General features: G+C 43.1%; 1 protein-coding gene across 1 annotated transcript in view; it reads left to right on the forward strand.

The window, feature by feature from the left end:
• Positions 1–791: 791 nt before the first annotated feature.
• AMN (amnion associated transmembrane protein) overlaps positions 792–13,081 on the forward strand; it is a 38,169-nt gene continuing 25,879 nt past the window's right edge. Inside the window, exons 1-4 of the mRNA XM_067468326.1 lie at positions 792–800; positions 3,948–4,085; positions 8,554–8,662; positions 12,926–13,008. Coding sequence (XP_067324427.1) covers positions 792–800; positions 3,948–4,085; positions 8,554–8,662; positions 12,926–13,008 — 339 coding nt within the window. The remainder of the gene's footprint in view (positions 801–3,947; positions 4,086–8,553; positions 8,663–12,925; positions 13,009–13,081) is intronic.

Here is a 13,081-nt window from a genome sequence, read left to right on the forward strand (position 1 = left end):
CACACAGAAGACTGGGTGACTTGGAAGGCACTGAATAGACTGCGCTCTGGCACCACGAGATACAGAGCCAACCTTAAGAAATGGAGCCACAAAGTGGAGTCTACAACATATGAGTGCGGAGAAGAGCAAACCACAGACCACCTACTACAATGCAGTCTGAGCCCTGCCACATGAACAGCCTTCTCACAGAGGCACTCCAAGTAGCCAGCTTCTGGTCAAAGGAAATCTAGCATAATGCCAAGTTTTTAAGCTTTGTTTGTGTCTTTTAGAATGCATTATAACTGTCCTGCTTCTGACACAATAAATAAATAAAATTAAGACAGATTTTCTATTTCTAGCTCTGTGGTCTTTTTTTTGGGGGGGGGGGCGGTGGAGGTGGGCCTCATGGTTCATAATAGACAATTGTACACAGTCCTGGAGCAATTTTTTGCTTCTTGAGGTAAAGGTCACACCTTGACAGATGCCAACTCAGCTGGTAGTTCTGCTGATTTCCATGTACCAGTAGCTCACCTTGTGATCAGATAGCTCTTTTCTAACACCATCTTCAACTTTTTGTTTCATTAGCTTCAAGAGTCACATTCGCCACGGCACAGAATTCCCAATGGTATGACCCCACACTGTGGCATGGTGTAACCTCCTTGGAAGACCTTGATCAGGAGAAATACGTCTTCTCTGTAGATGAAGAACGTGTCCCATGCCAGTACGACGATGTTATTTTTCCACCTGAGACATCCTTCCGAGTGAACATTGCATCGTCTGAGCAGATGATACGGCTTAGGAGCATTTCTATAATGGGGCAGGTAAAATTGGATATATATGAGCTGAAATCAGTGCAGAGAACAACAACAATAAAAGATCACATCTAAAGATAGGCAGCTTCCTCCCTATTTATAATGGATTGCCTGGGACTATTGCCACCAACCACACTGAATATGCCCAATCATATTAAACTTTGGAAGCTCAACAAAATTGGCTCTGTCAAGGCCTTTCCTCTCACTTCTATTGATTTTTTCAATCTTTAAAAGGAATCTGAACTGAACATCCTTTGAGTAGACAACGTATTCTGTAAAAGAGAGACTCTTCTGTATTGCAGAATTATAGCATTATGATTCCGTCTTTATGGCCATGGTTCCATCCTATCGAATCCTGGGATTTACGATTTAGGGAGGAATATTTATAAGTATTTCTAGTTCAGAGGGTTATAGTGTGCCAGCAGACTATAAACCAAGGATGCAATCATAGTGGCTAAAGTGGAATCATAGTGCTATAACTCTGAAGTGTGAAAAAAAAATTGGGGGCACAATACCATTTGCACATATAAAGGGCCTCAAATTCAAACTTCTTCCATTTCTAATTCCAGAAGCCCAGATGTTGTTGTTTATTTGTTCAGTTGCTTCTGACTCTTTGTGACCTCATGGACTAGTGGCCAGTGGTTCTCAACCTGGGGTCCCCAGATGTTTTTGGCCTTCAACTCCCAGAGATCCTAACAGCTGGTAAACTAGCTGAGATTTCTGGGAATTGTAGGCCAAAAACATCTGTGAACCCCAGGTTGAGAACCACTGGGTCACTAGTCCATGCCAGAGCTCCCTATTGGCCATGGTCACCCCCAGCTACTTCAAAGTCAAGCCAGTCACTTCAAGGATACCATCCACCAATCTTGCCCTTGGTCAGCGCATCTTCCTTTTTCCTTCCATTTTCCCCAGCATCATCCTGTTCTCCAAGCTTTCCTGTCTTCTCATGATGTGACCAAAGTGCTTCATCTTTGCCTCTAATATCCTTCCCTCCAGTGAGCAGTCAGGCATTATTTCCTGGAGGATGGACTAGTTTGATCTTCTTGCGGTCCAAGGCACTCTCAGAATTTTCCTCCAACACCACAGTTCAAAGGTGTCCATCTTCCTTTGCTTGGCCTTCCTTTTGGTCTACCTCTTGCATCCATAGATTACTACAGGACATATATTGCTTTAATTATGCGGATCTCTGTTGCCTCTAATCTCTACTATTTTATCGAGATTGGTCATTGCTCTCCTCCCAAGAAGTAAACATCTTCTGATTTCCTGGCTGCAGTCTGTGTCTGGAGTAATCTTTGCACCTAGAAATATAAAGTCTGTCACTGCCTCCATGTTTTCTCCCTCTATTTGCCAGTTATCAGTCACTCTGGTTGCCATAATCTTGTTTTTTTATGTTTAACTGCAACCCAGCTTTTGCACTTTCTTCTTTCACCTTGGTTAGAAGACTCCTCAGCCCTCCTCACTTTCAGCCATCAAAGTGGTATCATCTGCATATCTGAGGTTGTCAATATTTCTTCCAGCTATTTTAACTCCAGCCTTGGATTCATCAAGCACCACATGTCGCATGACGGGTTCTACATACAAGTTGAATAGGTTGAGTGAGAGTATACAGCCCTTCCGTACTCCTTTTTCATCTTGAACCAGTGTGTTGTTCTGTGGTCTGTTCTTACTGTTGCTACTTGGTCGTTATACAGATTTTTCAGGAAACAGACAAGATGATTTGGTATGCCCATACCAGCCAGAACTTGCCACAATTTATTATGATCCACATAGTCAAAGACTTTAGAATAGTCAATAAAACAGAAATAGATGTGTTTCTGAAACTCCCTGCCTTTCTCCATTATACAGAAGATATTGGCAATTGGGTCTCTTGTTCCTCTGCTTTTTCTAACCCCAGCTTGTACATGTGGCAATTATTGGTCCATGGCTTGCTGGAATCTACCTTGCAGGACCTTAAGCATTGCCTTACTGGCACGTTAAATAAGTGCCACTGTATGAAAGATTTTGGTATGGGGATATAAGTTGATTTTTTCCGATCTGATGGTCATTCTTGAGTTTTCCATATTTGCTGGCATATGGAATACATCACCAGAAGCCAGATACCAGGAAATAAAACATTTGGAGAAGTCACTCCTCATTAGAACAGTTGTGGACAGTATCTGGAGTTTGAGGAGCTATATCCAAACCACTGGGAGATGTAGCTACTTTCCCCTGAGTGCATTCCTCACAGAACTTGCTTTAAAACAAACATGTGCTTTTGATAGTTTTCTGAGAATGTAATGTTGCTTGTAAACAAGGCACATGGAAAGTGCTCGCTTTGTGCTTTTAAATTTTCTAGGCATGTCCTCCACACTAGGCATGTCCTCCACACTCACATCCCTACATTTTATTTCAGAGCTCATCTCAAAATCATGTTTGATGTTGTTTCCATTTTAAGATGGACTCATGAGATATTTTTCAGGGGTGAGATTCTTTGAGAATTTTGGAGATTTTGCACATTGTGGGGTGGAAATTGTCTAAAAATCATGCATTTTTTTAAAAATGGGGAGAGTTGCAAGGCCAAAAAAATGATGAAGGTTCAGTTAATGCAAATGTGAGGTTTAGGGCATACAGTTAGTCGGTGGGGGGGGGGGGGGCACGTATTCCCCAGCTTCCTTTTAAAGAAAAAAAGATGTTTCAAATAGTAAAATACCATTATTATCTCCTTCTGATGAGATGGCTGAATCAGAACATGCTGAAGGGGGAGTTTTTTGGGTTGGGAACCACATATGGCTTACAGACCCATCACAGTCACAACCCTGCAGCAATGTATTAGGAATACCACTGTTCTGGCTCAGCAGCTGAAATACAAAAAGTCTCCTTACTTCAGGCCGCCTTCACATACAATTTGGAGCTCAAATGACTGCTCCATATAAGGGCTTGTTTATCTGAATCAAGCCTGGGGCCATTGTTATTTCCTGTCCAAGGGCACCAACCTGCCCTTTTCTGCTTCAAAAATAAGTGGCTGCCATTCTGGGATTATACTGTATGCTACCTAGGGGAAACAGCACCTGGTTTAATTAAAATACTTTTAATACTGTGTCACAATTGAGACTAGCGCTTGCCAACTATACCTCTGTGTTTTGTTTCCTTTTCTTCCCAATCCCTGATGGGATTTAGAAGTTCACCAGTGACAACCGCCTGGAAGAATATATGCAGAGCCCTTCTGCAAAGCTCCAGTTCCATGGACAAGGGACGTTCCGGTTGTCAAATGCTAGATGCCCAGACAAATCAGGCTGTGAATGTGGAAACACTGCAGTAAGTTCTTCCTTCTAGCAGACCCTGAGGCTTCAACTTAAATCTGGAAAAGCATTTCCCCTTGAAGGCTATATTCTACAATCTTCTAGGGCCTCTTTCTATTAGCTGTGGGCTGAAGCAATGAGTGGGCAAAGCTAGAGTCAAATGTGTTTCTGTCCTCTTCCTTCCTTCTTTGTTGTCCCTTCTCTTTCTTTACTTTTCTCTCCCTCGTTGTTACACTTCCCTTCCTCTCCTCTCTGCCACACACTCCCTTCTCTTCCCTGTTTCCTTTTCTTTCCTCTCCACCACCTCTCTGACATTTCCCTCTCTTCTTTTCTAACTCCTTTGCCACCCTTTCTCAGGGCTCCATAAGATTACACTGTTATAGTGCTGTGACTCCACTGAAACTGCTATGGCAACATGGTATGGAATCCTGGGATTTGCAGTTTTGCATACTATCTCTGAGCTGGGCTTTAGCACAGTGGGTTAAACCACTAGTTGCAGAATTTTTTGCTGATTGAAAGGTTGGCAGTTCAAAGCCCAGTTCAGGGTGAGCTCCTGCCGTCAGCCCAGCTTCTGCTCACATTGTTGTTGTTCATTCGTTCAGTCGTCTCCGACTCTTCGTGACCTCATGGACCAGCCCACGCCAGAGCTCCCTGTTGGCCGTCACCACCCCCAGCTCCTTCAAGGTAAGTCCAGTCACTTCAAGGATGCCCTCCATCCATCTTGCCCTTGGTTGGCCCCTCTTCCTTTTACTTTCCACTTTCCCCAGCATAATTGTCTTCTCTGGGCTTTGCTGTCTCCTCATGGTGTGGCCAAAGTACTTCAACTTTGTCTCTACTATCTTTCCCTCCAATGAGCAGTCGGGCTTTATTTCCTGGAGAATGGACAGGTTGGATCTTCTCGCAGTCCAAGGCACTCTCAGAACTTTCCTCCAACACCACAGTTCAAAAGCATCTATCTTCCTTCGCTCACCCTTCCCTAAGGTCCAGCTCTCACATCCGTAGGTGACTACAGGGAATACCATGGCTTTGACTATGCAGATCTTTGTTGCCAGTGTGATCTCACATAGCAGATCGAAAACAGCAATGTGAATAGATGAAAAGGTACCACTTTAAGCAAGACGGCAATAAAAAGGCACCCATAAGGACATGCTGGCTATTCGATCTGGGAGGACATCTACTGACAACTAAAGCTCCTTGGCATGGGAGAGGGAGCAACAGCACCTCGCTGTGGCCAGAGTCGAGCACATCCTCCAGATGCCGGAGATGGAAAAAGATGGGAAAGCCTATACCTCTGTTTATGTATTTATGCATTGTTTGTCCTTGTTAATTGTATCACGGCATTAAATGTTTGCTGTATATGTGTACTGAAATCCACTCTGAGTCCCCTCAGGGAGATAGAGCGGAATATAAATGAAGTATGTTGTTGTTGTTGTTGTTGTTGTTGTTATTATTATTATTATTATTATTATTATTATTATTATTTCTCCCTTTCCTACTCCCCTTTCCTTTCTCAAACCTATCTCTCTCACTTTCCGCCTTTCTCTTTTTCCTTTCTCCCTCTGCCAACCTGTTCTTCTCTCCCTTCCCTTCTTCCTTCCACTCTATATCTCTCCTTCTCTCTCATCCTATATATCTACATCTCTCCTTCCCATCCTCTCTCTTTCTTCCCTTCTCCCTCTTTCTCAACCCATCCCTCTTTCTCCTTCTCCCTTCCTCTATATCCTCCCAACTCTTTCTTTTATCATCTTTCCCCCTTTCTCCCTTTTTGCCACTCCTTCTCCTTGTCTTCCACCAATCTCTCACTCTCTCAAACTCTTTTTGTTCTCCTTTTCTTTCTCTCTTCTCCTCCTCTTTCCTCCTCTTTTCCCTTTCTGCCACCCTTTCCCTCTTTGTATTGTCAAAGGTTTTCATGGCGGGAAGCACTGTGTTGCTGTACGTTTTTCGGGCTGTATGGCCACGTTCCAGAAGCGTTCTCTTCTGACGTTTTGCCTGCAACTCACAACCTCTGAGCATGCCTGCCAAAGATGCAGGCGAAACATCAGGAGAGAATGTTTCTGGAATATGACCATACAGCCCAGAAAAAACTTCCAGCAATCCACTTTTTTTATCTGTCTTCTCATTATCTGCCACCACATCTTCTCTCATTCCCTTGCTCCTCTTTTCCCTCTCACTCTTTTCCCTCTCACCAACTCACGCACTCTCTGCAGCTTCATCTATATCCTTTTCTTTCTCTCTGTTTGCCTCTTCTTCTCCTCCTCCTTCTCCTCCTCCTCATCTCCCTCTCTCACACACATGCACACCTTCTCTCTCTCTCTCTCTCTCTTTCTTTCTTTCTTTCTTTCTTTCTTTCTTTCTTTCTTTCTGCAAGCATCTTCGCTATTGCTCCCATTTTCCTCCCTCTCTCCCTCCTGCCCTCACTTTCGTTCGGTCTTGCCTGTTGGAAAAGGGGAAGACCAGAGATCTGTACCAACCACTTGCAAAGATATTTTGAACTTGGACTAGGGACACCTGTTGCTGAGCCTGCTCTAAGATCTGTTATCAACAGGAGGACTGAAAGAGATTGAGCAGCTAATTAAAATACCTCATGTGAGCACAGTTACTACTGCTAAACTAATTAAGCTAATTTAATTAGAAGAGTTCACAAAGATAAGCATCTGTGTACCCAGTCGAGCCTTCTAGGGCAGTCCTACTCAAAAGTGATGGCGTATGGACTGACTCTGGTCTGTGAACTATCGGCTGCTAGTTCACATAGAAACCATTTGTAGCCAATAGGCACAAATGTGACCTGGTTCCTACCACATTGTGGGGTGGACAGGGTAATACCAATTCCCCCACATCTGATAGTCTGAACAGCACTGATCCAGTGAACAAAAGAGGGCAGCTAGCCCATAGTGAGAAATTGTCAACCTTCAGTAGACTTCTGAACTTAAGTGTTGTATCACTTCGAAACTTGTTTAACTTCTGTGGCTTCTGTAATCCCAGGATTTGCAGTTTGTGTGAGAGGGTATTTCAAATTCTTAGCCAGGGACATCTTGTGCCTCATCAACTTACAAATCCCAGAATGATACAAAATGCAGCCATGGCAATTAAAACAGTATCAGTGGGGGAAAGACCAGAGTTTTTGATGACTGTTCTTGGAATTGCTTACCATTGAGAGGGGCTGGCTGGACTTCTAGATCCAAACTCACCCTCCCATAGCTGTAGCAGATTTCCCTCTTCTACTCTGGTGACATGAGCATCTGGTGACAGCCAGTATCTCTCTCCCAGATCTCCATGGTGATCTAGCAGTGGCAATGGGGACATCCAAGGTAAGGTGACTGTCCAAGGGAGCCAAATCAGTTTGGGTACTGCTAGATGGTCTGGGCTATACCGTGCTACCACTGCAGAATGGAGATGAGCAATATAGGCACCACTGGGGCCAGCCAGGAGTAATGCTTCTCCAGATCAGCCTCAGATTTAGCTATATGGGTAGGGGAGCACTAAGGCTACTTCCTTAGATGGTCTACAAAAGTCTACGCAACCAACTTCATTCTCTCAGTTGTCTCTAAGGTGCAACATGATCCTTTTGCATACTCATATTCCAGATTGACAGAGATATATGTATCTTTGAAGGAGACTTGTGTCACAGTATTGGATAATGATAATAATAATGACAGCAACGACAACATTATTTTTATATCCCGCCACTATCTCATTGAAGGGACTCGGGCAGCTTACACATGGGGACAGAATGGATTGCAAATTCCACGATTTCCTAGATAATGGGACCACTGACCATACTGTCTTAGGGGTTCTGGAAGTCATATTGCCAAAAAAAGAGAAGGTAGTTAGTCTAGGAGTGGGATAGCAGTTTGCAACAAAGCTTTGCAGGATAGTCTTGAAGATACCAGACAGTCTAGTCCAGGCATGAGCAAACTTTTTTGCCTTGGAGACACATTGCGGGCCTGTCTGGGAGGCCGGGCCAGCCAGAGGGGGGCCAGGCACACACTGGATGGGGAGAGCCTGGGAGAGGATGGGGTCCAGGAAGGGACGGGCCCAAGATCATTCTTAGGGGCCGGAAGCGGGGATATGTGGCAGCTGCCCTGGTCCTCCTCCCCTGATCCTCAGGCTGTCCTCTTGGCATTATGATGGAGGAGGGTGAGACAAGTTGTGACTGAGAGTGCTCCGGGGGGCGTTCAGCTACCATGTGTTTTCCTCAAGCCATCTTCCTGGCACAAGGATGGGGTCCTTATGCCAGGAGGAGGGCAAGACACAAGGTGGTTGAGAGTGCTCCAGAGGGCTCTTGGCTGCTGCATGCCTTCCTCCCACATATTTTTGGCATAAAGACATGGTGAGCTGCAGTTTCCTTCTGCCAAAAGGACAGGGAAAATGAGGAGGGCCTCAGGTAAGCACCCAGGGGCTTCATTTGGCCCCTGTGCTTACTTTGCCCATGCCTGGTCTAGTCAGTTGTGCAGGCCTCATTTAGTAACCTGTTTCTTTTCAAGGACCATGACAGAATCTGTGCAGCCTTGCTCCAGAATTCTGGGAATCAATGTCCCGTGGCTACATGCAAGGATCCACTGAAGCCAGTCGGTCATTGTTGCGAAATATGTGGTGAGTGAAGTTGTAGTACTATAGCTATGGCTTAGGGGCTCTCTAACCTTTGTGGGGCTGATGGGCACATGTGGAACTTTGAGAATGATGGCTGTGAGTCTTTCAAAACAAAGCACTCAGCTATAGTTATTTAGCATTTATATTTTGAGAATACCTCTTAGCTTCATTCATGAATTGTATTACAGGTCTTTGCTTTCCTTTGTAGCATGCAAGATGCTGCTTTGAAGTAGTGTTCCAGTTATTTATTTCTGTTAGTTGAAAACAAAACTGAATTAAAACTCAAATCAAAGGAAAGAAGATTGACAGGTACCAAGAGGGTTGCCCATAAGTAGAGTTTTCCATCCTGCAAATTCTAGACATCAGGGTCAGGTTAATAATAATAATAATAATAATAATAATAATAATAATAATAGCTCTATTTGTACCCTGCCTCCATCTCCCCGAAGGGACTCGGAGTGGCTAACATGGGGCCAAGCCCAAGCAATTACAAAAAAGCAAAATAAAATAATACAAGACGCACGACAACATCAAGTAAAAATGCTTATACAATAACATATAACATAATAAAACAATAAAATAACATAACATAATAAAACCGAGTATAAAAACAGTACAAAAAAATTAATGAAGGCGAGCTGAGCCAAGTGTGAGGAGTGAAAATTGTTAAACCCATGGGTGATGTAGATAGATAAAGTGCTGTATTTAGCGAGAGACTCAGGTGGGATAAACAATGAGGTTTTTCTCAACTGAGGGATGAGATAAAGTGCATCAGAAAGACAATTGACAATGAGACAGGACCTGACATGGGAATCAGTTATTCCTTCTTCAAAAGCACACTGGAAAAGCCCAAGTTTTTAAACTTTTCCTAAAGGCTGCCAAAGAATTAGGTGGGTATTTGCCTAATTCTTTGGATTGGAAAAGAAGACCGGTGGGTCTTATGCTGTCTTTCAAAGAACCTGACCAAAATGTCCAGAATTTGTAGGATGGATACACTCTACTTATGGGTAACTGTCTTGAGAAGATGTTAGAAGCATTCTTCTAGGTCCCATGTACAAATGAAAGTGGGATTAGAGTTTAAGCCTCAGAATAAGGGATGGTCAACCTGTACTATAATTTGGTTCTTTCCCAGTTGTTGTACAGGTGTGTTTGCCCCATTCTAAAAGGCTGAAGTTTTCCTCCAGGACAGTAGTTCTCAACCTGTGGGTCCCCAGATGTTTTGGCCTCAAACTCCCAGAAATCCCAACAGCTGGTAAACTGGCTGGGGTTTCTGGGAGTTGTAGGCCAAAGCATCTGGAGACCCACAGGTTGAAAACCACTGCACCAGAAGCTTTCGTACTGACTGTAAGAGTCTGGACTTCAAGTATTTTTGGCCCTGTTCTTGTGACCCACAAACCAGTGGACTGTGGCCCTCTAGAGCTTTTCTGAAATTTAATTTGAATCTCATGAATTTTGCCCTCTCCAGTCTTGCATTTGAAGCCCAAATCTTAAGGTTTCCAGCAGACTAGAATGAAAAAATGGATGATGACTGTTCTTGTGCCCACAACAATAGCCTGAATAGCTGGAAGATCAGCTTCAGCAGGTGGAAGCTTGTCACATTGTGGAGATAAAGCATTATCACCTGCTGACCCCGAGGCCCCCGGTGCATTGTCTATACCTCTTCCTGATAATTATGATTTCAGGCTGTGTAAAAGTCATCATCAATTACTGCACTCTTTTAGCTCATTTTTAAAAATTGCCTGGGTACAGCTGGTAGGAACTCATTCCAATCCACAGATGGGAATGAAGCTAACTAAAGGCAACATTAATAGACCTAAATTGAAATGCAATTTAAAATGAAAAATGTGGCCAACAGGTTAGTGACATTTCTTTCTCCTTTATCATGTGTTTTTCGTCTGTTGGTTTACCTGTGAGGCAAATATAGGATCCCCCCTCGTACGGTGTTTTTAATTTCTAATTACCATACGAAAACTCAATGCTCTAGGGAAGCACCATCTGTTGCTTAGGCAAGTCTTTGAAACAATTAAAAGAACATTTTCCAAAACCCCTGTGTTTTGTTTTGTTTTTCCTGGGCAGACTAAACAACTAATACAGACCCAAAGGGTCCATAAAGCTGAAGAGTCCATCAATTTAGTGTCTTGGGACTTAAAGCCAACGCTGGAAATGTTCCTTTTTATTTTGGACTATAGCTCCCAGAAGCCTGCGGCTAGCATAGCCGTGAAAGACCCTGGGCCCTTCCACATAGCTATATAATCCATAATATCAAGGCAGATATTTTACAATATCTACTTTGAACTGGGTTACCTGAGTCCACACTGCCATATAATCCAGTTCAATGTGGATTTTATACAGCTGTGTGGAAGGGGCTTTTTGAGATGTAGTCCAAAAAAAACCTACTTTTCCCAAGCTCTGACCAGACTTGCTAAATCTTGAGCCATCCTGCACCCACCAATTGTGCTCCAAGACAATTGGAAAACAAATCTATCCGTTGCTGACAAATATGCTTACTCTATCTGATGAATTTATTCCAAATGCAGTGGCTCATTTTTTTTACAGAATCTGGAAGAAGGAACAATGAGTTGGTAGGAAAGCAGCTATGAATATAAATGAGAGGCAGAAGCAGTATGAAAACTGAATATGATTGTGGAATGTGAGAGGGAAAGGGAGAAGTTGCAGAAAAGGGGAGACCAACTGGTGAAGGTTTGAAGTCTTCCTTCCGAGTCCTAAAAGTCCTGGAAGGAAAGGACAGATGTGTTGGTTGTTCACAAAATGAAACAACCAGTATATGGTCATGAAATGGACTAAGAACCTCATCTCATTAGATACATTCCCTGTCCTATGACACTTCCTTGACGCAGCCGGCACGGAGCTTGCCAGATCTCATCCCACAACACACATCTATTTCCTGCGGGGCTCCGTGCTGGCTGTGTTGAGAAAGCGTGGTAAGAGGTGGAATCCTGAACATGGCTGGCTACCTATGTTCAGCTAGAGAATCATGAGCACAACGTGCAATCACATTGGAAAGCTACAGAAGTTTGTGATGAGTGATACGGGATGCCAGGTGACAGATTTGTCCTGCAGCTCCACAATTTTGTTAGGATTTTAAAGTTACACAACTTTACCTTAAGTAATAATAAGATCGGTGGCTCAGGTCTAACCACAGGTGTCATTGTAATTGGGGTGTGGTGGCCAGTGCTAAGACTGTAGTATATAGGTTGTTGTAATCCTGTGATAGTTTGATGAGGGTAGGAGGTTAGTAGATGAAGAAAGAAGGGAGTTTGTTGTACATACTGTAAATACTGTTTGTACTACTGCTGCAACCAAAGAAAGAAAAGATTTCCAGTTGGAACAAACAGTCTGTGTCTGTGTCCTTCTTGTTCCTTCAAATTAATGCAGTTTGACACCATTTTAATTGTCATAGCTCTGTTCTATGAACTCATGGGAGTATAGTTTTACAAGGCCTTTAGCCTTTTCTGCCGAAATAGCAATGGTGCCCCACCAAACAACAACTCCCATGATTCCATAGCACTGAGCCATATCAGTTAAAATAGTGTCAGCTGCACTAATTCTATGGTAGAGATGCACGCAAAGCCTGACACAGCATCTACATTTAATTTAATTAAGATGACTCAGTAAGACATCTCATGTGAACCCACCAACTTCTTATCTAGCTTCTGAAGTCTTCTTCATAACGGTATCATTTCTGAGATTTGCAGACTTAGTAGAAATATTTGATATCTATATTAAGCAGTGTGCAGCAAGGCCAGGACAATGGGAGCTTGGAGCAGAAACGAGTAATTGTTCTGGATACTCTTGTAAGATAAAGGGGAAATCTATGTTTATTGTCTCAGGAAATTCATCTTAGGCTAGGAAACAGATAAAAGAAGTCAACATACATTTAGTTAGAAAAGTCCCTAAAAGTAGGCTCTAAAATCTGGGTATAAGTTAGTAGCTGTTATTAAATATAGAACTCCATGGATTCTCCCTTAACAGTCAATGGGAACAAACTGACTTATACAGGTTAGACATAGCCCTCCATATCCAGGGATTCAGCACCCACAAATTCAACATCCACAGAATCAACCATCCACAGTTTGAAAATATACATCCCCCAAAGGAAAAAAATCACACTGTCATTAGCTTGGAAAAGGCCAACAGAGCATTGAGTCAACTGTCTTTTATGTGAGAGGGGTATCTTTCTAGCCATTCCTCGCAGTATTAGGATTCTATTTATGTCTTCCTGTCTCGTTTTTGTTTCAATTTCAGGAGCCACCATTTCCTTGGAATACTCTTCTAATTTTGACATAGAGCTATATCGGGACAGAATACTCCATACTTTTCTGACTTTGGTATGCTATTCTTGTTCCTAGAACTGGATATAATTCCAATGAGCTGGGGATGGAGGTAACATTGCCAGGTGAA

This window comes from Anolis sagrei, chromosome 1 (genome assembly GCF_037176765.1).
Source record: "Anolis sagrei isolate rAnoSag1 chromosome 1, rAnoSag1.mat, whole genome shotgun sequence".
Classification (NCBI taxonomy): Eukaryota; Metazoa; Chordata; class Lepidosauria; order Squamata; family Dactyloidae; genus Anolis; species Anolis sagrei.